The sequence below is a fragment of the Mercenaria mercenaria genome, chromosome 4 (assembly GCF_021730395.1).
Source record: "Mercenaria mercenaria strain notata chromosome 4, MADL_Memer_1, whole genome shotgun sequence".
Classification (NCBI taxonomy): Eukaryota; Metazoa; Mollusca; class Bivalvia; order Venerida; family Veneridae; genus Mercenaria; species Mercenaria mercenaria.
The window spans coordinates 40,664,180-40,689,227 of record NC_069364.1 but is presented as its reverse complement, the minus strand read 5'-3'; the positions used below and the strand labels follow the sequence as shown (position 1 = coordinate 40,689,227).

At 34.1% G+C, this 25,048-nt stretch overlaps 1 protein-coding gene across 1 annotated transcript; it reads left to right on the top strand.

Annotated features, from left to right (window-relative positions):
- The first annotated feature begins 748 nt into the window (after positions 1-748).
- Positions 749-25,048, top strand: LOC123552828 (tyrosine-protein phosphatase 10D-like). The gene is made up of 19 exons (XM_053542151.1): positions 749-756; positions 1,911-2,133; positions 3,853-3,981; positions 4,224-4,290; positions 7,476-7,658; positions 10,288-10,437; positions 12,345-12,483; positions 12,776-12,843; positions 13,190-13,292; positions 13,447-13,545; positions 14,167-14,254; positions 14,780-14,870; positions 17,022-17,098; positions 18,317-18,451; positions 18,706-18,828; positions 19,933-20,093; positions 21,673-21,808; positions 23,063-23,141; positions 24,132-25,048. Exons 1-19 carry the CDS (start codon positions 749-751, stop codon positions 24,149-24,151), a joined length of 2,079 nt encoding a protein of 692 aa, XP_053398126.1. The 3' UTR covers positions 24,152-25,048.

Below are 25,048 nucleotides of genomic sequence, written 5' to 3'. Positions count from 1 at the left end.
ATACCGTGGATATCCAGCTTTTATTAAAACAGAAAGATTGGACTATGTGTTATAAACGGGCTGAAAAACAAATATTGTGATTAAAGTTGGACTTAATTAATTACATGTAGTTTTATTCGTGTAGTTTGTTGCCGCGAATATTTGTGCACATTGGACGTTTAAATTGAGAATATAATATTAATGTGACAACTTGACACTCCTTCACTAATAATGTAAACGTGAGTATTTTGATCTATATACCCACTTCACTTTGCTTCAAGATTAAAAGTATTTACCCGAAGTAAAATACACCATGCTGTCTACAACTATAAAGTTAATGCCTCATAGTTGATTTATCACACCTTCTCTTTCTTACATCAAACACTGTATTCAAATGGCTTGGATTGCATATTTTACCAAAATAGAATTCCCAGTCCTACTAGAGTCACACGCTATATACTGTCACACTTCCGACTTACAGACATCTACACAATTATTTTGATGTATTAAATACAAAACGTTTTCTTGTGTGTATTGGAGGGGAGATATTACATCAAGAGCATACAAATTACAAGGCAAATCGTAGACTACAGCACTTTTAAAACATGGACAGCCATTTGTGTAGTGGTTTTGTCTCCTAAGTTTTCGTTATCCAAATGTATTTTAACGTAGAATAAATGCTTATGTAAACCAACTTATTAGTTATCTTATATATCTTTCAAACCTATTCAAATCGATACGACTGAAAACGATATATCAAGTGACAAACATGTCTATGTGAGTCGTAGCTGGGAGATAAAACACCGAGGCATAAACAAACTTTTTTTTGGGCGCCATGTGTATGCTCCCAGTCAAAGGGAGATAAAACAACGAGGCATAACCTTTTTAGGGCACCATGTGTATACCCCTAGTCAAAGAGATGTTAAGAGTTTCTATCAAGTCAAGTCAAAGTCAAGTCAAATAGTTTATTTATGTCTCTTCATAAGTACAGCATAAAACATTACAATATTACAATATTTCAAAAACAGTATGCTTTTCTATACAGAAATATAAGAGACAATTCGATCTATACACATTTACATATTCTAAAACCTGATATATAGTAAAATGACTTAGTCACTGACATAAAACTATTAAAATCCTAGTATGTAGGTATACCTTCAAAACGTTACATAGTTACATAAAATTAAAAAGCACGAGGAAAGTGTGAATCCATCTGTGATTAGCTGCAGATAGATGCTGTAGGGAGATTTTAATCTAAGATGTTTTAGGGAAAATTTATTGTCTCTGAAAAAAAAGAAAAAAAAAAGAAAAAAAAACAACAAAAACACAAAAAAACAACAACAAAAAAACAACAACAAAAACAACAACAGTACCCAGTCGATGCCACAAAAGAAACTCAATTTTTTCTCAGTCACAACTTTTGTAGTTTTCTCTACCCATAGATTATAACTTTTAATTCGTATTCTTAAATGAAAACACTGATACCAAAAGAAGTCAGAAATGCGACAATATATCATAACGCAATTTATTGTAGCATAAATTGCACCGTTTTTGTTCGCACTGCGCGTTAGCTGTACCTGCAGAACGGGAAACATTTATTGAATAAGTATATGTTTTCACGTAGGCTTGGAAAGGTCGCATCAGTTTTTTTCACTTTCTTAATGTTTCTTCTTATGTTTTCTTTGTATTCCATACCGAACTTCGAAGGTCTTCTGCCAATCGTACGTCCCATACCCCAACCCCAAAAATATTAACTGATAATTTGTTATTAGCTTAGAAGAAAAATCTAAGGTCATTCGGATACAGCCAATGGGTTCGAATATGTCTGTCCATGAGACGTTATGAAATGCGCAACACTCCTAGCACCAGCCTAAGCGAAAAACAAAACTTTGAGACGGATACGCTAATTGTTATTGTTATTCTTGCAGATTTAGAGAAATCGAGGAGAACTTTCACAATGGCAAGCACTTCAGTCATTTCCACGTTCCTATTTGTAGTTTTGGTAAGTATACATTTCTTCAGACCACTGCAAGACCTGATATTCCAACAGCATCTACCGTTAGTACAACTACAACATCAGTTACATCACCTACAACATCTTCTGATAATTCATCTACATTAGCTGCTTCTGCAACCACGACTAAAGAAACGGTAAAATGTACTTCGAAATAAGAGCCCTTTCTAACAATAGCGCACGATACTGAATGCACTATCTAGCCATGTTGCACGCACAGTATGCGTTTGTAACATCCTGATGAGTATGCATATGTTCTCAGAGCGGAAGCAGTGATCCAGTGGTAACACTGTCTGACTACGAAAACAGGGGTCGTGAATTCGAGCCCCCGCTCCTCCAAGTAAAAATTACTAACAAGAGTCCCGTGTATGGGTGCTTTACATCTGTCACGCAAAAAAAAACAAACAACAACAACAACAAAAACAGGGAAGCTTCTGGAATTGAAGCATCTTCTATATATTGCACTATCCTCCTACTAACTTAACCTTATGATAACCTTATAATTTTCCTACCTGTCTTTAATTCTGCATTTATATAATTATATTCGTATTGTTTAACAGTGCCTCAGCAAGCAATTTGTTTCTTGTTTAATAAATATATAATAAGGAAAAAAATAATTGCTAGTATTTTGATAATAGTCGTGTTTGTATATTTTGAGAAGGGTATATTTTTATTATACCAGATTTATATAGCGCCCTTTTCATGATAAACACGTTCAAAGGCGCTTTACAGCAATTGCAGCCACACAGGGCGCGAAATCATCCTCTACTAGTACAGACACAGAGCGATCTGACCAGAGGGACAGAGTGAGACAAAGCCCCCACAGAGAGATCAGAAATCAGATACAGGCTTGTCCGGCTAACTTAGCCTAGCTCGTTGCGAATAGACAGCCTGGTTCTTTAACGTGCCCAGTGTATAGCACTGATACACGCAAGGATTGCCTGGGTTCCTGACCAGTACACCTCTAGCTGGGTGGGAAACACTGAAAAGCGTTTCTGAAAATTCCCGAGTAGCTGCCGGGGATCGAACCCCGACCTCAGGATTGGAAGGCCAGTGTGCAAACCACTGAGCTATCCGTCCACCCATCAATCTAAGATGTTTTAGGGAAAATTTATTGTCTCTGAAAAAAAAGAAAAAAAAAGAAAAAAAAACAACAAAAACACAAAAAAACAACAACAAAAAAACAACAACAAAAACAACAACAGTACCCAGTCGATGCCACAAAAGAAACTCAATTTTTTCTCAGTCACAACTTTTGTAGTTTTCTCTACCCATAGATTATAACTTTTAATTCGTATTCTTAAATGAAAACACTGATACCAAAAGAAGTCAGAAATGCGACAATATATCATAACGCAATTTATTGTAGCATAAATTGCACCGTTTTTGTTCGCACTGCGCGTTAGCTGTACCTGCAGAACGGGAAACATTTATTGAATAAGTATATGTTTTCACGTAGGCTTGGAAAGGTCGCATCAGTTTTTTTTCACTTTCTTAATGTTTCTTCTTGTTTTCTTTGTATTCCATACCGAACTTCGAAGGTCTTCTGCCAATCGTACGTTCCATACCCCAACCCCAAAAATATTAACTGATAATTTGTTATTAGCTTAGAAGAAAAATCTAAGGTCATTCGGATACAGCCAATGGGTTCGAATATGTCTGTCCATGAGACGTTATGAAATGCGCAACACTCCTAGCACCAGCCTAAGCGAAAAACAAAACTTTGAGACGGATACGCTAATTGTTATTGTTATTCTTGCAGATTTAGAGAAATCGAGGAGAACTTTCACAATGGCAAGCACTTCAGTCATTTCCACGTTCCTATTTGTAGTTTTGGTAAGTATACATTTCTTCAGACCACTGCAAGACCTGATACTCCAACAGCATCTACCGTTAGTACAACTACAACATCAGTTACATCACCTACAACATCTTCTGATAATTCATCTACATTAGCTACTTCTGCAACCACGACTAAAGAAACGGTAAAATGTACTTCGAAATAAGAGCCCTTTCTAACAGTAGCGCACGATACTGAATGCACTATCTAGCCATGTTGCACGCACAGTATGCGTTTGTAACATCCTGATGAGTATGCATATGTTCTCAGAGCGGAAGCAGTGATCCAGTGGTAACACTGTCTGACTACGAAAACGAATTGCTTTTCACGGTCAGACTACGACTTTTTAAACAGACTGTTTACTTTATATTTTTTTATCACTAATAGGTTGCGGTTGAAAATAGTGCCGGGATAGGAGTTCCCTCATTAAATACTACGCGTGTACAATCAGGTGGTGAGTATATTTATGCAATGAACAAACACTGGTCAGTGCCGCTTGCACTAACTTGACTAAGTGAACCATTATATATTCTATAGGAAACCCGCCATCTTGGAATGAGGGTTTTTTTGCCCGCTCGAGCGTGACTTTGCCTATGTAGGAGGAGCAAACTACAATTCATTTGATACATTTTGTTGATTTCTTAAAGACCCAGAACAGAATAACTGCATTTTTTTGCGTGTCGAGGATGGTAACAACACAATCATGATTTGAATGTACGGATATCTAATTACAAATTGACAGTGGCATATAAAAGGCAAAGACTAAAAAATGTGTTTTTGATGTAATGTAGCAGTATATACAGTACTTGATGTATTTAATTGAGTAAAGATCACATTTGGTTTTTACAACATGTACTCAATAATTAAATGTCATGTATTTTGTTTTAGTAGCAGGATTTCTATGTGCTAAGAAGCGGAGTAACGTGACATTTTTTCAGCATCCGCATTAACTAACAACTGTTATTGTTTTAGAAAGTAGCAGAGTTTCCATATGTTGAGGATCGGAGGATCGGGATTTCTTGTATATATGTTAACTTGGCGTCTTTGGTCCCACTATTACAATATACACTTGAGTAAAGAATCAACGAAGCCGGTCATGGGTTTCTCAAAAGTTTGTATTACAACATTTTCCACATAATACATCAGGAAGAACCATTGACAATCTGAAAAGATACAATATTAACAATAATAAATATGAGACATATGAGAGTACCTATGTGAAATGCTATATTTGAAATTCCAACATATTCACCAAGTCATTACTGTAGTCTTATCATTTAAAAATAAAATTACAATAACAATTAACAAAATTACTCTATCCAAGCAATTGCTATAAAGTAGCAAAATACTAAAGTAAATTATACTACCAATACCATTCTTTTAAGTGCATAGAAAAATCTAATATGCACATTAAACTTTCTAATGTACCTGTGCTCAAATACAAAAAGGTCACTTAGAATTATTCACGCCATTAGCAACAGCATAGATATACATATATACATACATTCATGCAAATTTAAAAATTAACATTTTGATCATATCAGCATTCAATTTTCCAGTAACTCTCTCATGATAAGTGTGTATTTTACTATCATCTGCAAAACTTACCCGTTCTGTCAAGTCTATGTCTGTACTTTCTGGTCCAATTGTTCTGAATAACCTGCATCAGTTTCTTTTGTTTTACTATTCTCTAGACTCTATGTCAACTAGAGTGATGTCCCTTTTATCTTTCTCATTATCTGGACCTCCTGCTTCACCTGATACGTTTCTATCCTTTTCAGTTTCTTTCTGTCTATCATCATTGTTGTCATCTTCGTCTTCTCCTGTTCCTCTTAAGAGCAACAAGTGGTTTCTGTGCAATGTCCTTTCTCTATTGGATTCTTCTGATCTAATTTTGTATAGTGATCTGTGATGGCAAGAATGTTTCCAAAGTTTCCGTTTGAGGGTTCCAATATAAAGAAATCAACACAGACAAGTTTAAGTGGGTATGTGGTATTGATGTTTATCAGTGGAGCTCTGGTTTTCTGAAGATTTTCTTCTAATGCAACAGTCACATTTATCTACTTACTGGTCTACACAAGACCACATTTCTGGCCAATAGTACCCTTCTCGTAACAATCTTATCGTTCTCTCTTTTCCAGGATGGCATATATCATAATGAAGTCCTTTTAAAACTACTTTTCTGTAACTGTTTGGCATTAATAATTGTTAAATATCTTCATTTTATCCTTGAACAATTCTGAACAGTATTCCCCTTTTGATCTTTAGGCATTTAAATTGTCTTCTCATAGTTAAGGCCTCCTTGTCCCAACATTTGAATGGTATTCTGTAGTCTGTCACTGCTGTTCTTCATTTGTCTTTTAAGGGATCCTGTCTCTGCATTTTCCTTATTTCTCTTAACTCCCTTTGAGCTAATTCTCGAGTGTCATCTCCAGTAACTTCTATGATGTTAATGTTAAATGATGGTAGAGTATCAACATATGCTGGTTGATCATTTCAGTGACTTAAAACTGTCCGAACGATAAACCCAGAAATATCATAATTTTAATGTCCGAGAGACGTCTAGGCCGTCCAAAATTCGGTCCGGTCACATATAGTTATGTGTTATTAGTAGGTGTCCTCTCTGTCATCCCCTATTCTTGATAAAAATAGGTTTATAAAAAGACAGTTACCGGAAATAAAAAATAGCATCTTGATTCAAATCGCTAAGTAGTGTCAGACGACAATCAAGTGAGATTTTTTTAATCTGTATTTGAAATGACAACATAACGAAAGGGAATAGACTGTTGTTCTATCAAACCTGTTTCCATACCTTTCCATACCATTCCATTTGTATTTCCTTTTGCTTTTTCTTTGTTAGGAATCAACCATGAAAGAAGCAATTAAATTTTACGGAATGATTATGCTAACAAGTAAACATTACATAAGACCACTAGCCTAGTGAGAAACTTGGTGCATATTACATTCATCGTCTGTAAATTTTAATTACTCAAATTGTATGAACATTCTTAAAAAGGTACACTGATTCTGTTTATGCAAAACAATGTGATCCAGGATATTGTTTAGAAAATTAATGTTATCAATCATATGGTGAATTTAAAAAGTATTCTAATATGCTTGTTTCTGTTAAACACGCCTACGATTAAAAATGACGTCACTGTTTCTGTTGCGACCAAGATTGAGCGCGACTACATTTTTTCTTCTGTTTTAGAATAAGGACATATTAGAATCGAAATTATGTATAGCAATATTGTGTTTTGCTTAAATTAATACACTCAAAATCGGTTAGAACTGCGTCGACAGAATGATCCAGTCGGGCTACGTCCTCGTGAAATTATTCCGTGAACGTATAACCTCTTTTTCATGCACAAACAATGATGAAACACGATTTTTCTATAGATCTATTCTATTTCATGATAAAGCAATAAACTTATGTATTCTGTTAAGATTAAAAATCACTGAAAGTCTAAGCAGTTGCATGTAGGAGATAAATTAAATATAGCCAACAAGGACTTATTATCAAAGAGAAATATATTACTTTCGTTCCAATCAAACCGCTGTAAAGGCAAAAAAGTATACTGTTAATAAAAGTGTACAATTTTCTTAAATTAACTTATAAAAAGGAGCTTTTTATTTAAGCCCCTCTTATGCTGGTGGAAGAAACTGATAGCAATTTGCTGATACGGCCAAGTCCTGTGGAAGTGCCAGATAAAGAGAGACAGATATCTGTTCAACTGCCTTTACATGATCTGTTGTGCAATCTTTTCAATGGACAGCCTATACGATGGGGTGTGATTGTTGTTCAAGATGGCAATCAAAACGGTATTTTGTAATTTGGAAAAAAATAATACAACACCGAATATTATAGCTGTAAATTTGTGTCCGTCCTTTGACATTAGCGGTTATTGGTAAGATCTTTATTATACCTCTGCTAAACGACTTGTACGTAACTACATTTGAATCTTATATTTTTGATTTCACTCAGGTTTAATAACAAATTTGTATCATATATATAAAAATTTTAAGTGTAGATCTCGCAATATTTCCGCTGACGAACTCATGCACATTCTTAATACAAATCTAATAACCTATACATGTATATATAATGATTTTAATTTCAATGTTATAAAATTATTCAATCATATAGTCGAAATTTGTTTTGTACACAGGAGTTTCATAGACCCTTTATTTAACTATCTAAATCTGTGTAAAGAGCCTTTTCCTCTTTATTTACTAAATGTGATTGACTAAATTTAAGGCAACCCCTATTGTAAACGAGATTTTGGAGGGATGTATGAATCCACACATGGATAGTTCTTGTTTTATACTTGCTGAAATTTAATAAACACAAAACAACTTACGATAGTAGTATGCAGACACAATCCTTTTACATACACCGATGATTAAGATATATAAATTCATCTGTGGTTGTAAATGATAATTTAGTGCCAACATTAAATCGCCCCTATTGAATGTACGCACGTATTGAGTTTGCAATATACTGGCCGGTTATATTACTAGACAAAATGTCCGAACCTGCTGATTTATTATTTTTAGTTAAGTATACAATACAGGAAAAAGTCCTCAAAAGAAACCAAAGCCAAACTCTGAAAAATAGATGGTATTTAAGGGCAGCTTCCATCAGATTTTAATTTTACAAAGTACTGCAAGTTTATGTACAATAAAATCTATTAAACAAAATATTAGTATCATTTCTTTATTCACATGCATGCATTACATAATAAAGCAGGTCAATAGGCATATATAATTATCGTAACTGCTTATGAAATTTGAGCAAATATTGATATTATCAAGTACACCACCCACCTGCAGAAACATTGTGAATACATTTTTGTTTCACGAATTCCCTATGAATGTTTTTTTTCTTGATTATGACTTTCTTTGAGGTGCACATGTGTGGTGTCTGTTTTAGAACTATGTAACTAAGTATAAAATTTGTTTAGAAATTGACTCCTATGCTCTGAATTTTGATAGCCCGAGGCTTTATGAAAAAGATGGTAAACTACTAAAGGTAGGCTTCCAGTAAGTGCTAGAGCCTAGAGGTCTTAAACTATGTGTTTACTGATATTCAAAGAACACATTTATGATGTAGTATACCAGCAGAAGAACAATACAGCTTATGGTCCACAGTAACGGCCACAATAAGTTTAAAATGTAAACTTTACGGAATTCCAGATGCAATATCTCAACAGGAGCTCGCCGAACACGAAATGCGCCCCCACCCCCACGATGCATTCAGTAACTGCACAAGGAACAGACATTACTTAGTCACTGTGCACAGGACATTAGACGTACCGACCTCAAATCAATAATTATGGGTCATTTACCAGTCATAGGGGAATTCTGTATCAAATGTGGTCATAAACCAAAGCAATCTCTAGTTATGTGGCAAAAAGAAGTTCTACTGTTCTGTGTCAATGTGACCTTGACCTTTGGCCTACAGACTTCAAAATTAATGTTGGTCACATGCCGGTCATCAACAACCTCCCTATTAAGTTTCATGATGCCAAAGAGTTCTCACGTTACCGGCCGGAAACGGTTAAACTGTTCTGGGCCAGTGTGATCTTGACCTTTGACCTACTGACCCCAAAATCAGTAAGGGTCATTAGCACCTAATGACCAACCTCACCATCAACTTTCATGATCCTAGACCCAAGCATTCTTGAGTTATCATCTGGAAACCGTTTAACTGTTCCGGATCACTGTGGCCTTGATAAAATCGATAGAGGTCATTTGCTGGTCATGATTAACCTCTCTATCAACTTTCATGATCCTAGGCTGAATGATTCTCAAGTTATCATCCGGAAACCGTTTAGCTTTTATGTGTCACTGTGACCTTGGCATTAGACCTACTGACCTCAATATCGATAGGGGTCATCTGCTGGTCATGACCAACCTGCCTTTCAAACTTTCATGACATTGACCTTAGACCTACTGACCTCAAGATCAAAAGGGGTCATCTGCTGGTCATGATCAACCTGCCTAAGAACTTTCTTGATCCTAGGACCAAGCGTTCTTGAGTTATCATCCGGAAACCAATTGGTCTTCGGACCGACCGACATACCGACCGACCGACCGACATCTGCAAACAATATACCCCTCCTTCTTCGAAGGAGGGCATAAAATGTGCCTTGATATTTTGAGGATTTTTTTCTAGTTTCATTTCCTTACATACTACTTATTCCACACCAAAAGTTTATGTTGGAATTATTAGTTCAACCCCAAAATTTAAAATGACCAGCTCATATGGGTTAGGTTCAATAGTAAATTGGGTTTAGGTTTAATAGTAAACATTCTTTGCCTGCGTACATTCAATGCGGTAGAATTAATGCCGACCGATAATTTAAGCAAAGTAAAGGCAGTTCTTACGAGAGCATGTATCTATTTTCAAAATAGTGTTATCACTTTTATGTGCTTATGCTCGTTTCAGATGTCCCATTTACTGGAACTTTACAAGGCTTTAAAAGTAGGCGACTATCAGTCTATAAAAGATGTTCACAGGTTAAAGATGATGATTCAATTCCTGCTTACGTTGCAACTCCACTAGACTGGAGTCCTAGATGCTCACCAATAGTTATAGGTAAATAGATGGATAATTATAGTATGGTATGTGGTAAATAATTCACATGAGACGCGACGTAGAAGAATTTTTAGATTTAGTTCTGTTCTTACAAAAATAACTGAAACATGTCAAATATTTAAAATCATCTGCTTTAAAAATATCTGAAATAGAATATTACAAGAAAGATTTTTTTTCTGCTGCCACTGTGTGCACTAGTAAATTTAGGTGTTCTATTGTAAGGCATGTACTACGATTATAATTGTTAGTAGCTGTTTTAAGTAAATGAATATTATTTTAGTATCACACTTTCTTCTGAATCACATTTGACGATTTTAAATGATATATACATCAGCGTAAACTGTTTTGGAGAATATGTGAACTGGGTAAAGTGAAATTGAAAGTGATAGTAGAAACTGCAGGTGTTATGATATTCGAAATATTGGAGATGTAGTTGAAACGAATATACAACGAAAAACTATTTACAAAGTCATTGATTTAAATAAATAGTAAATATCTACAATACATTAAACGGAAATTCAAGCAGGAATCAAGTACTGTTTCAAACAAAAATGAAATGGTCAATTCATTATTTGAGTCGATAAATGATGGCCGAAGGCGGGCACATTAAAATCTCACTGTCTGTCCGTACGTCCGTCTTTGCGTGCGTCCGTGCATCCGTGTAAATTCTTGTTCGGGCTGTAACTTGGCATAAATATTCACCATAATGAGACAACGTGTCATGCGTAAGACCCAAACCCCTAGCTCCAAGGTCAAGGTCACACATAGAGGTTAAAGGAAGGTCAATATGGTCTTTTTCGTGTCCGGTCCATAACTCAACTGCCATTCATGAAGGAATTTTGAAATAGCTTAGCCTAAGTATTTACCATAATAAGACAATGCGTCATGCACAAGACCCATACCCCTAGCTCCAAGGTCAAGGTCACACTGAGCAAAGGTTAACAGGGTCTGTTTTGTGTCAGGTTCATAGCTCAGTCATACATCAAAGGGTTTTGAAATTACTTGGCATAAATGTGTCTCATAATGAGACGACGTGTCATGCATAAGTTTCAGACCAGAACCCTAGCTCTAAGGTCAAGGTCACACTTAGAGGTTAAAGGTTAACATGTCATGTTCCTTGTTCGGTCCATAACTCTGCCATTGATGTAGCTTGGCATAAATGTTCCCTAGACTAAAATGACGTGCCATGCGCAAGACCCAAATCCCTACATCAAAGGTCAATGTCACACTTAAAAGTCAAAGGTTAACAGGGCCTTTTTTCTTGTTCAGTCGGTAACTCATTCATCAAGGGATTTTTCAAATTACTTGACACAAATGTTTCATATAAGGTGTATCATGCGCAAGACCCACACCGCTAGTTCCAATGTCAAGTTTACCTTCTGACAACATTTTTTTGTCAGGTCACAAAATGATTCATGCCTAAACTATTTTGGCATATTTTGCACAGACAACTTGGCATTCTTGGGCACGCTTCGGGGGCATTTGTCACTAATAATGACAGCTCTTGTTTTATAAAGTAGTTGATAAAATGTAATAAATAAAAAAAATATATTGTGGCAGTTTTTAAAAGAATACATTTTCCGGTGATCTTAATATGTACTTGCAAATTATAACAAAATAAAATTGCGATGTTTTGATGTATGTTACCGATTTTTGCTTGCTTCAGTTCTTAAAGAATTTTGACTAAATAAGGGAATACTTTTCACTGTAAAGATTACTATAGACTATAAGTTTGCAACTCATTTAAACTCTTTACATTTGTATTTATTGACTTCATTCTGATGTCCGCATCAAAAATATAGATTTTTTTTTTCAAGAAACAGAGGTATTGTACAAAAGTTAAGATCGTATATAAAAATTGTGAAAGAAGGTATATGCATTAAAATATGTCGTCTTATTACTTCAAGGCAATCGGCAAAATAGATCAACAGATCTAGCTCATGTGATGCCTTACAAAGATTTTGTCGTCGGAAGCCAAGGAGAGTGCTCAGGTGTGCCAGATGATCAGTATTGTAATGGAGAATTACAACCAGGCAGAAGTTACAGGTAAACGTTTTAACAAATGTCAATTAAATGAAAACAATTGTTTATCAATAACTAGTGTGAGCAAAAGAATGCAAAATTGCCAAAGCCAGTTCTGTGAGATGCCATGAAGATTAATTATGCGAATCGACGTTATTTGAAATGAACGCTTACAACGCTATATATATTCTTTAGAGAGGTCAGTTGTTCTACGCAACATTATTCGATAACACCAGTAATATATTAATATATAAACAATAAGCAGTCATATGACAGTAAGGCTTTAAGACGATCAAGAATAAATTGTGTATTATAGAGTGAAGGCGTTCGTGTGCAATTCTAAAGGATGCACGGAAACAAGATATTCTAACCCGATATCGACCGGTGAGTTGTAGTCTACACGTTAAGGTTTTTGAATGCTTTAGAATTATATCAAAATCTAATGTCAATACCCCAACACAGTTTTAACTCTGCACGTTTCTGATGAAAACTATATTTTCTCAAAATAAATAAATTATTATGAGTGCTAATTGTCTGGTAACCAATTTGTCCTAACACAGCCAAATAAAGATAACAATTTGTTCATTATAGCTGAATACATACGTGTTGCCTCTCTCAATGCATATTATTACGTAAAGGAAGCAAACAAACTACCCATGATATTACCATTATGTTAGGTTCTTCTGAAGGAAAACGAAACCAAATCATTGATTAATTTTTATCTTTTTAGACCCAGATTTGACTATACCAATAGTAGCTGAGGCATCATCGGCGATCGTTGTGTTGGTGGTTGTAGTTGTTATTGTTTGCATTTTAAAGAGGAAGCAAATGGTGTATGTATTAAACATTTGATCGCTTCTTTTGTATTTCTTATCAAATTGTCTATAAATTTGCAGTTCCTGAACAAATAAATAACTGGTGACTTATAAAAATCATTTCAACCGTTTTATCTACAGGTTAAATTTATGGTTTTTTTTTCTGCCTTAGGTGTTTTGCAAAAGATTCCGAAAGAAGTCCGCATACACACAGACCCGATGATGATATACATCTGGATAAAATAGAGCCCACCAAAAAGAATCCCTTCAGGTGTTTCTTGATATATAGTTTGATTTTGTGACAGTGGGAAAATCATTATAAATTGAAATATTGAGTATTTCAATTCTAGGAAAACATTGAAATTAATACAACTAAACAAACACGCATAAAGTATATAGAAAAGCTGCTTGTCCTCGAAAATAACCGCTAAACTGAAATTGGAAAATTAAAAATGATTGAATAAATTGCTCCTCGGTAAAATATAAATGAATAGCATATCAACTAAGTAACTAAATTTTGATATCACGGTTTCAATATACACGTACTATTTGATACCGAGGCACAGGTGACTGTATTTCAAATAGTCACTGTCAGCTAGAATTAGACTTGGTTATGTGTTGTATTTTTATTATTCTTATATAGCTTTATAATGAAAACGATAATTTAAAATACTTTGGATATACCGATAAAATTGGTGCAAATATTCATAGCCGCTTGACAGCACATTCAATACACAGTTCAAGTTTAATTTATTGTTTATCAGAATCGTATTGCATGTGAGTCATATCATTATTTAATTAATTAATTTATGTTAATAATGTTGAATATCCTTCCGTTACTCTCTTTTATGACAGCAAGCCAGTTTTTGTTGAGTTTCTTTTGTTTTCATAGACCTGGGCCAATAAAGCTCTCCGATTTCCAAGACACTGTTGACAAATTGCACAGAGATTCGGATTTACTATTTGCAGATGCATACAAGGTTTCTGTGTTGTTTTTTGTTCATATTTAATGAATGGCAAATAAAATTCCTTGTGCATTATACGCGGCTGTGTAATAAACTAGTGTCAATCTTAGTCAATGTTTTTTCGTTTCCATGATCTGTTTTTATCCAGGCATAACAGATATCTACAAGAAATAACATACAGTGATTTGTCGCTGAATTAAGCCATTTTTAGAGGTCACATGCTAAGGAATAATATCATGAGAGGGCAGTTCAAGTAATTTTATAATACGCAGCTGAACATATTATTTCGATTCTCACACGATATCGATGGTTATTACCTACATCGTTGGCGTCCTCCTCAAAAAGTTCCCTGTTTCACTAGTATGTAGTTTTCTATTCATGCGCGCCGCTATGACGTTTGACGCCGGGACTGACAAACTGTAATTTATTGTATAACAACACACAGTTTCAGTTTCCGTTGTTTAAAAAGAAATTGAATCGGGTCGTGTTAGAATCTGAGTTAAATTGCAGTTTAAGAAGTTTAAATGATATTTGTTCTAGCTTTTGAAAGAAAAAAGTCCTAATCACAGAAGGGCAGCAGCAGAACAACAATGTTGTAGACCGAAGAACAGATACACAAATATTCTTGCTTGTAAGTATATGTTAGGATGATTGACACCTCCAACATACACACCTATTAAGATTCTTTTGAATCCCTTCCCTTCACAAACACCACTACCTTAAAATAAGACAATACACTAGTCTGGTTACTGGTTTATATGTGTGATATAAACAATACAAGGCATATGCAGTGGAAATGTCATTTATTTTATATGACGAAAATATAGAAAATATACACCGGACATATGTCTGCATATCAACAACACACATAGGTGGGGTCCAAACCGCCACCGCAATGTAAAAGTTATCAAGAATCAAGTAAATAATAAGACTAGACAAACTTTGAACTCACATCATACTGCCATCAAGTAAATAAAAGACTAGACTAAAAGTAAGCTCTTAAGGTATTAGGCCCATAATAGAGTACCTTCTTTTTGAAGAGTATTCAATTCCTACCATAAACCTACTTTGACTGCAATTTTCAAGAGGGCGTAGGTTCAAACCCCACTGCGACCAAAATCTTTTTTCCTTATTTTCCATTTTTTCTAGTAAGTTTTCATTTCTTTCAAGACTTGTTAATGATTTATTGCATAAAAAAGGTGAAAAATCATTTGATAAGCGATTTCTTGCTGTTCAAAGTGAATTTACCTCTAAAACAGAAGGGGTAGAGTTAGACATCTTTAAAAATACTGATTTACATACGGTAAAAGTTCCTTTTTTTGCCTTCAATCTTTAGATTACATATTGTGGAAGAAATGTAGGTAGGTTTTACTTCTGCCCCAAGGTTATTTTTGAATGAAGCGAGCAAATTCAAAACAGACCCACAGCATTCGACCTTAATTTTTCAATGTTGGAGTTAGAATTCTGTCACATTAAACCCGTTTACTTGAGGCACCCTAAAAAAGACGATATTGACAGTTTTATTTTAAGTTTTATATATGTTTACCAATAGTCTGATGTTTCTTTCATAAAAAATAATGGTAAAATGAATTCTCTGTAAACGTTTTAGATAAAGGCCTAATACCTTAAGGTGTCGCATTACTCTACGATCGAGCAAAATATAAAACTAGACTAAGACAATATTCTTTACATTTTGCCAATTTAAAGGTGGTGGCTGGGGAGGAGGCAGGACCAATTCTTGTCCAAAATTAAATAGCTGCGGCAATGTTTCCGTTATCAGCAGTGGGCGAACACGTGACGTACCCACACTAATTATAAATACTAACAAATCGATAGAAAGATCGTTATCGTCCGAGAAGCCACTCTTCCAGACCGGGTCCTATGCAAGGTGACTAGAATGACTCAAATAAACTTCACTGCGTTCAAATCACATTTGAAGCATAAAACGTAACCAAACAAAATAATAACATACTTGGTTTGACTGAGGTTATGAATTAAGCAACACGCCTCACACTCTCTAGCTCCGGCTTAAGCGGAATTCTATTCTGGCAAAGTGCTCAATGATTCCAAAGGACCAGACAATATAACAAACATTGAGTCCAAGTACAGGGAGACTTTTAACAGCTGCCACACGACACTTTAGCCTGCTGGCAGCAAGTGTGATATGATTAACCAGTACCTCAGATTATACAATATGTATGAAATAGCTATTTAATGTATACAGTGTACAACTGCTTTCCCATTTTCAAACAACATTTGCTATACAATTAATGATAAAGAATAGTTAACAGATAATTATGAAAAATACTGTTTTCAGAACGAATGTAATACGTCAACTATGGACAGGTCTCAACTTCTTTAAAACTCATAGCTGTTATAAACATACTGCGTTTGTTTGGAAAATTTGATCAAGTTAAATTATCTGCAATAAACTTATATTTTTTATTTTGAAGACTGAAAGCATGCCATTCCTATTTTATTATTTTATTTGCTTTCCTATTTGACCATGACAGCTTACTCGCTCAATCATTAATCCAGAAAGGTAAGTCTTTATTTGATTGTGTTTGTATTTGATTTGTATATAGACATTTATGTTCTCTGATTCACTAATGCATAGTAAAATGCCATGTAATTCTTGTTATTTTAACCAAAGAAAAGTTTCATTCCAACCATATGAATTATAAGACAACCAAGTTTGAAGTATGAAAATCTAAAAATGAATAAGCTTAGATATTATCTGTATGTCTAGGTCTTTTGAAGATTCCATTTTACCATATTTCAGTTGATCACTCGAGAGTAAAGCTGCGGCCAACAGTTGACATGGAAGGATCTGATTATATTAACGCAAACTATATTCCGGTAAAATTTCATTTTTTCTCGAAAGTAAAAATGTATCCTTTTTTGACAGTTTATAATTTTATATTATGTACCTAGGAAGCCCAGGAAGTATACCTGAAACAATATTACGTATTCTCCATATGCTTTTTCAGCATTTTTCATTTTTAACGTAAAGCAATGATTGTGTTAAGCTACAGATACGCCCAGAGAATGTCGAATTGCTTACAAACTGCACACACAAATTTCGTGATATAGATGTCTGTGAAACAACAGTTATACCCTGACAAAGCAGTTCCACACTGTATTATTTATGATTTATTTTACCCCTGCAGTAACAGGGGTTTTTGACAGAATTTAAAGAGGTAAACTAAAAGTATTTAGGTTTTAGACTCTTGGCTTGTCTTGGCTTTTGAATTTACTAAAAGACAAAAGAAAGTTCAGGATAGGCTTTTTCAAAGTGTTGAAAGTAGACTAAACTTACACTCTACTCTACTGAATTTATCTAGCTGTTTAAAGTTTTGATACGGGCTATAATTGTGGATATCTCAAAATCAATGAAAAACTGTCAATACAAGAGTTGTCCATTTTAATACAATCGTTTTCTTAAATATCAAATATTTCTATTATTACATGGAGAGGTGGAAAAGCATAACTATATCTAGCAAATTGGTGCACTTAGCTGTCACTTTACACCGAAAATAATCTGTAAAGACGAATTTGAATTTTTCATTAACCATCTCTATGGTATTTAATGTGTTATAATGTTTTTTACTGCTTGTATTTTATATAGACAGAAGAAGTAAAAACCATATACCTTATCTGGCGATTGCGGTCAGAATCATACCATTGCTTTATGTAACGTTAACTTTGTCATTGCAGTTGATGTTATAGTTAGTATTCAAATTATGAGAAATGTTTGAAATCCATTGTCCACATCGTATAACTGTTAAGAGAAAATGTATATTCAATTTGATTTGTTTTTACACTAGTACACTAGTACATAATATTTATCGTGTAAGCCGGTAGTGACGTTCTTGGATAAATGGGTGACTAAGACTTGATTTGTTACGTTTAAAAAGAGCCTTTCATTTTGCTGAAAAAAAAAAACAACAACGAAAAAACATGTATCACACACAGCTACTGTTGTAATAAAGCTTGTGCAGCTTTAGTATTTATCGAAGTGTTGACAAAATACAGCCAAAGTTTTTCATGTTTCAAAATTAAATTTTTTCACTTCAGGGATATACATCTCGAAGAGAATATATTGCGACCCAAGGTCCTATGCAAGCAACATTTGATGACTTCTGGCGAATGATTTGGGAGCAGAATGTAGATACCATTGTGATGTTGACAAAGCTTATGGAGGAAGGACGGGTAGATCTGCTCAAAATCTGAAAAAATTAAAACAATTTCTCATTTCGTTCAAAACTTGACGTAATATTCATGTTAGCTTTCTTTTACTGATTTTCTACAGGTGAACTATTTGGTCAAAACTTTAATAGATTTACCATTGAAAATTAAATGTAGATACTGTTTTATGGACACGAGATCAATTTTCATCAACGTTCGGGCCTCATAGTTTTAGAATATCATATTGACACGATGCATGTATGATTAAATAATTTCAGCAAAAGTGTGATAAATACTGGCCGAACTTGGGTGAACATGTGTGCTATGGGGATTTGGTGGTGTCTCTTCAGTCAGAATCTAATCTGTCAGATTATACTATAAAGATACTTGAAGTAAAAAAGGTATGTATTCCATGATGCTTTTTGCTTCAATTGATAACATGTGTTTAAAGTTTGCGTTGTAAACCTTCGTCAAGCGTTTGATGTTTTATAACATTGCAATTATCTACAAAATAATGAGAATTAACATACCCTTTAAATGTAAGGTGCGGTATTTTTACATGGACATTAATGGGTTTTAAATATCGTAAACATGAAATAGTTCTATAAGTAGCCAACATCTGTACTATCTACGTCTACATTAGTACGTCAAACTCAGACTTGACAGTTCTATGACGATCTATCTATAGACACTGAATATCATTTAAAAAGTGTAGATAAAATTAAGTAATATGCTAACAAATAACAATTTTATAGCATGAGAATTGGTATGTATGTAATAGCGTTGGGCCTATGTCCGTCCTTACTTTTGATCTTTGCATCAGTATCTCACAAGTTAATTTTATCCACTCTTATGAAGTGCTAAGACTTTGAATCTTGTCGGTGTCACTGTAATTAAATCTACATGTGTGTACATAAAATACTCAACGACGACTACACTAGCACTCTAGTAACTGTTTTATGTTGCATCGTATGATATTGACTTTATTCTAAAGTTAAGTTATATATTTTTAATTATCTACACCGATTTTCAGCGTAAAGTCTAGCATACTGTTTTTGTTTAATACCATTGCGCAATTTTTGATTCTTTAAATATTCTTAACGGAGCACGAAAATGAAGAAAATAAAACATTTCCATTTTCTACAATGGCCAGATTTTGGTTGTCCGGATAAACACTGGCCTGTTATAAACTTCATCTCAATGATTCGACAGTATAAGCCCCCATTTTCCAAAGGGCCTTTATTGAGGCATTGCATACCTGTAAATTCAAAACTAAGGGTACCAGCATGTATGAACAGATTTATACCATTAACAACTTATGCAATTGAATGCGAGTGTCATGATTTAAAACTTACGATCTACCAACTATAATACCCGTATTTATATCCATATACCAACATGTATATTTTATGAAAAGCATGCTACTATAGCACCACCCAAGGTATATGTACATGTTAAAACATACAGAACTTCTTTAATGAAATTATTCTTTGCATGCTTTCTAGAAAGAGGAACGGAAAATGGTCAGGCATTTTAGTTACCTAAAATGGCCGGATATGGGTTGTCCCGAAACTCCAAAATTATTGCTTGAGTTTGTAAAAGCTGTTCGACAGTACATAAATCGAGAAAAGAGAACAACATCAGGGCCAACGGTAGTGCACTGCAGGTAGTTGATACTTTATTGAACATGGTATGCAAAAACATGAACTCGATTTATAAAGCAGACGTAATGAAGATATTGCAGATAGTTTAATAGATTCTTACAACAACCATCGCCACATGCCAAAATTGTACTCGCTCTAAAGATATAATTGCATCTGATATGCTTTGCGTCCTGTTTCGTTAACTGATTTGTACCCACAGGCTATTCATATTACGTGAGAGTTTTTCTCTCGATTTTATTTACTAATGTATTTGCAATAACATAATAGATTTTGTATCAGCATGAGCTAACTTGAATGTCGAGTAGATGTAAAGAAAACTTGATATAATAAATATATCTAAGACTCTAATTGTTCATATTTACATCGAGTTCCTTCGTAAAGTGGTAGGAAACATCAAAGCAATATCAAACAGAATAACACTCATAGTGGAATGTGTGTCCCTGCTCAATGCGTATCTTTTCTATCTGCCAAACAACAGAAGACTCGTCATTAAGTAGATAATATGTATAATAATTAAACTTCTGAAATAGTGGTATTTCATAAAGGCAGAAAAGAACCCCATTTTAGAATAAATTTATAGCATGACCATCGCGAATTATCAATATATTGCATTTTCATAAAGAAAAGTAGTAATGTGAGTGTAAAAAATGTTGTCTTCTGATCATTAAAATGTCTACAGCGACGTCTACAGAAGTTGTAGACTTCGATAGAATACAGTGTACACAATGTATAATAATACATTATGTCATAGTGTAACCAGTTCTAAATCTACTTATTCATCAGTTTTGAAACACATTTACACAAAAGAGTTACAGCTTAACAAGGCTTATACTTCAGACTCTGAAGCGACATTTTTGGATTTAAATCTAACATTTGTGAATAGTAATCTAGAAACGAAAATATATGATTAAAGGGACGATTTTAATTTTGAAATTGTCAACTTCCCCCACCTTGACGGAGATGTCAATCGAGAAACATCATACGGTGTCTATGTTTCATACAACTTATTCATTTTGCAAGAGCTTGTGCTCAAAGATAGAGGATTTTAATGATAGAAATCTTCATATCACTAAGACATTATTACAACAGGGTTACCGTTATCATAAGCTACGGAAAGCTTTCAGTAAATTTTACTACAGATCGTCCAAATTTTTAGAAAAATACAACACTAACCTAAAACATTTTTAAAACTTGGACTTACACATCCGGAATACTATGGAGATGTAGTTTATAAAATTTGGAAAATTAAACATTATTATTTTAATCAGATATTTTTAAAATGTGTGAAAAAGATTATCAAAAGAGGATACGATACAAAAATCGTGAAGCATTTGTGCCCCCACATTTTTTGGCGTCCTCTCCCCCTTTACTATAAGTTGGTTTTCTAGACTCCCTTTATTTTGACTGCCGGGGTCCTGGGGCGGTACGCGATTGCTTTTTCCTGTCTGTAATATTTTTCCGTTACAGCTTCTTTTTGTTGTGAGCCTACTTTGCAAATGCGTGGCTCTGTGACTGTGTTTTTAGTGCTCCGTGCTTCCGAGAAATCTACCTTTACCTATTATCTTTTGTTGTATATAACAGTTCCGGTGTAGGCCGTACAGGGACATTTATAGCTGTTGATTACTTGTTACAACATATCAGAGATCACGACGACGTTGACATATTCAGTCTTGTCCTAGAAATGAGAAACCATAGACTCAATATGGTACAAACAGAGGTAAGGACTATTTGTTTCAGTATCTCAGATATCAAAAGAAAGTCGATATATTCAGTCTTGTCCTAGAAATTGGGAACCATTAATTTAACATGGTTCAAAAAGCTAAGGCTACTTGTTACAGTAAATCAGAGATCACGATTAAGTTGACACATTCAATCTTGTCTTTCAAATGTGGAATCATGGACTGAGGGTACAACATAAAATATTAGGATTAGGTTGATTATACAGCATTATCCTATAATGTGTAACCGCATGTTAATATGGTAGATACAGAGGTAAAAATTGCTTCTAGCAATATATGAGAGTTCCCAACGAGTATGATATTTCAGCCTAGTGATAGAAAGGAGGAATCATAGGCTGAATTAGGTACAGACAGAGGTGCGAACTACTTGTTACAACAAATCAGAGATCACTTTGAAGTTCGGTATATAGACTGAGGTAAGGATCAATTGTTACAACATACAAGAGGTCAAACTTATCCTAGAAGTGACGAAAGATAGACTGAATATGGTTGAGACAAAGGTTAGATTTACTTGTAGTAATTTATCAGAGATTACATTGAGAGGTATACATTCAGGCATGCACTTCAAACTGTAGAGGGAACACTGTAGACAGAGGAACAACATATCAGAGATCATGACGCGAACTGAAGGAACATTGTACCAACAGTATTAAGTATAACTTATAGTGTAGCAGCATTTCGTGACCACAACTAAAGTGATTGTTATATAATTTAACATTGTCCTAAAAATTAAGAACTAGACTGGATATGATATAGACAGAGGTAAGTTTTACATGAAACAATATTCCATTGGTCGCGATGAAGATGGAACAAAAGTCTGAATATGGTGCAGGCTGTGGTAAGGATTTACTGCTACAATCAGAGATCACGACGAGGTTGATATATTTAATTTTGCCCTAGAAATGAGGAACAAAAAACTTAGTATGACAATGACAGAGGTAAGAGAATTTTACAACATAATAGAGATCATGCACAATAGGTTCTACATGTACCAACATGCCGAAGATCAGGATGATGTGGATTCCTAGACCTACAGACTTAACATGATACAGACACATGAACGATATACTTAATACATATCTTAAACAATAGTAACAACAACGCGTCCATATTCCAAAAGTGATCTACCCACACTGACATTTAATCTATTTTATGACCTGTTTACCAATGTGTACATTTGCTCTGACTAAAAAAGTGAGCTTTTCGTGAAAATTAAACTTGTATGTTTGAAGGATCAGTATGTTTACATCCATGATTGCCTGAAATCGTTCATTACAACTATTACGGAAGAAGACGAGAATGGAGATAAACGTATGTAAATTCTGATATCTTTACAATTATGTATTTGTCTTAGAAAAGTAAGCTATTTATAACAATGCATCGAGATATGCTATTGAACTTTAATGTCATAATAAATGAAGAGTTATAAAACGTTTTATGTATAAAGACACAATTTGCATAGCGACAAGTTCTTTATATGCATAAAGTTCTGTAACGTGTGTGCAGGAGATTTATGTACACAAGTCTCTTTGTCTATAAAAGAAATAGAATTCTGTTTAAGATATATGTCTATACTAATGGCCTCATGCATCTGTTAGTGCAGAGTGGGATTGTAAAATGAAATTATGTATAAAGAGTGAAAATACTGTGTGTAAAGAACACTTTGCACAGAAAATTCCATTATTATAACATTGTATTTTCTTACGTTGCATTTTCCATATCTGTGTAATAACTGAAGGTTAAGCTTCTTTTTAAAACGCACTTTGTGTGGTCAATGGGTGATACAACACTATCGTGATAGTTTCAGATTCTATTGTTTCTACTTCTATAGTGTCAGTTCCCCAGTTTATAGCTGAGATTTATAGATGTTTAGACAATAGTTGAAAAAAAAAAGAACATGAAACGGGGATATAACACAAAGAGAGGTCGCAGAGCAAACAAACTATGCACTTAAAATTATGTTACGGTGTACATGTGTATTAAAAAAACGAAAGATCAGGAAAATATGTTTAATTTAGAAAGATACTGACGTTATGCGTCTTATTATTGAAAAGTTAGCTGCCAAAAATCTAATGGTACCATTTCAAATCGTTTGGCAAAAGTGAGGCATGTTCTGAGCTAGATGTTTCGTATCGATACAGACTTTAATCATTACAATTACTTTAACATATAAAGTTTGTATTTGTAAGAACATTTACATTAAAACGTTTTTAAAAACATGTACGAATGGATTATTTTACAGAAAGAGTAGTATGATATGTGTATTATTTCTTGATACCTTACTACATTTTTCTGTTGCAGATGTATACGTGAATGCTTGAATACTTCTTTCGGAGCGCAAGAAGAAGATATCTATGAAAATACAGGATATGAGGAGGATTGAGGAACATGAAAACATTATTTAGCTAGAATTTATGCATTTTCGCTACATTATTATATGTGAAATATGTATTTGACAGACATCACATTCTGTATTGCCTTATATGACACTACAATTATTGTGCGCTAGATAGCTTGTAGGGACCTTATAGAGTAACCTATATACAGTTCACAAATATTCTTCTGTAAAGTCTTCCTGATCAGTTACATAAATACGACCATTTTCTCATCAATCAAAGAAGTACATCATATTATCTTAACATGCAACGAAACCTTTTTCACCGATATATTGCCTTTTGCAATCTATTTCCGTTCAAATACCGACTACATTTTCATGATATACATAACTCATACTATCAGGAAGTAAAATTAACAGATTGCATATTTCACTGAAAATAAGTCCATTTTCTTTCAGATGTTACTTATAAATTCACAGATTGCATATTCCACTGAAAATAAGTCCATTTTCTTTCAAATGTTACATATCATACCAAACATATAATCGGTAAGAAATTATATATTGCACTACCAATAAAGTTTCCTGCCATTAATATTAGTAATACCTAAATCTTTTTGTTGCGTAGTTTTTTTTAAATTTTCTATCGTATACATTGATGCTAACGTACATTCACAACAACATTCCTAGACTTGCATTTTTATGTGGTCTTTGCCTTTGTAACATTAATTTGTTTAAATTTCAATTCTGAAAATGATGACGTTGATTATTTTTTCTTTCCTTTTTTCTTCTACTTATTTAACATCCCCAGAGAATTTCACTTATTTTATGTGATATCAAGCTGTGAAACCTTTCGTTTTAAGATATGACCTTCTGATTTGAG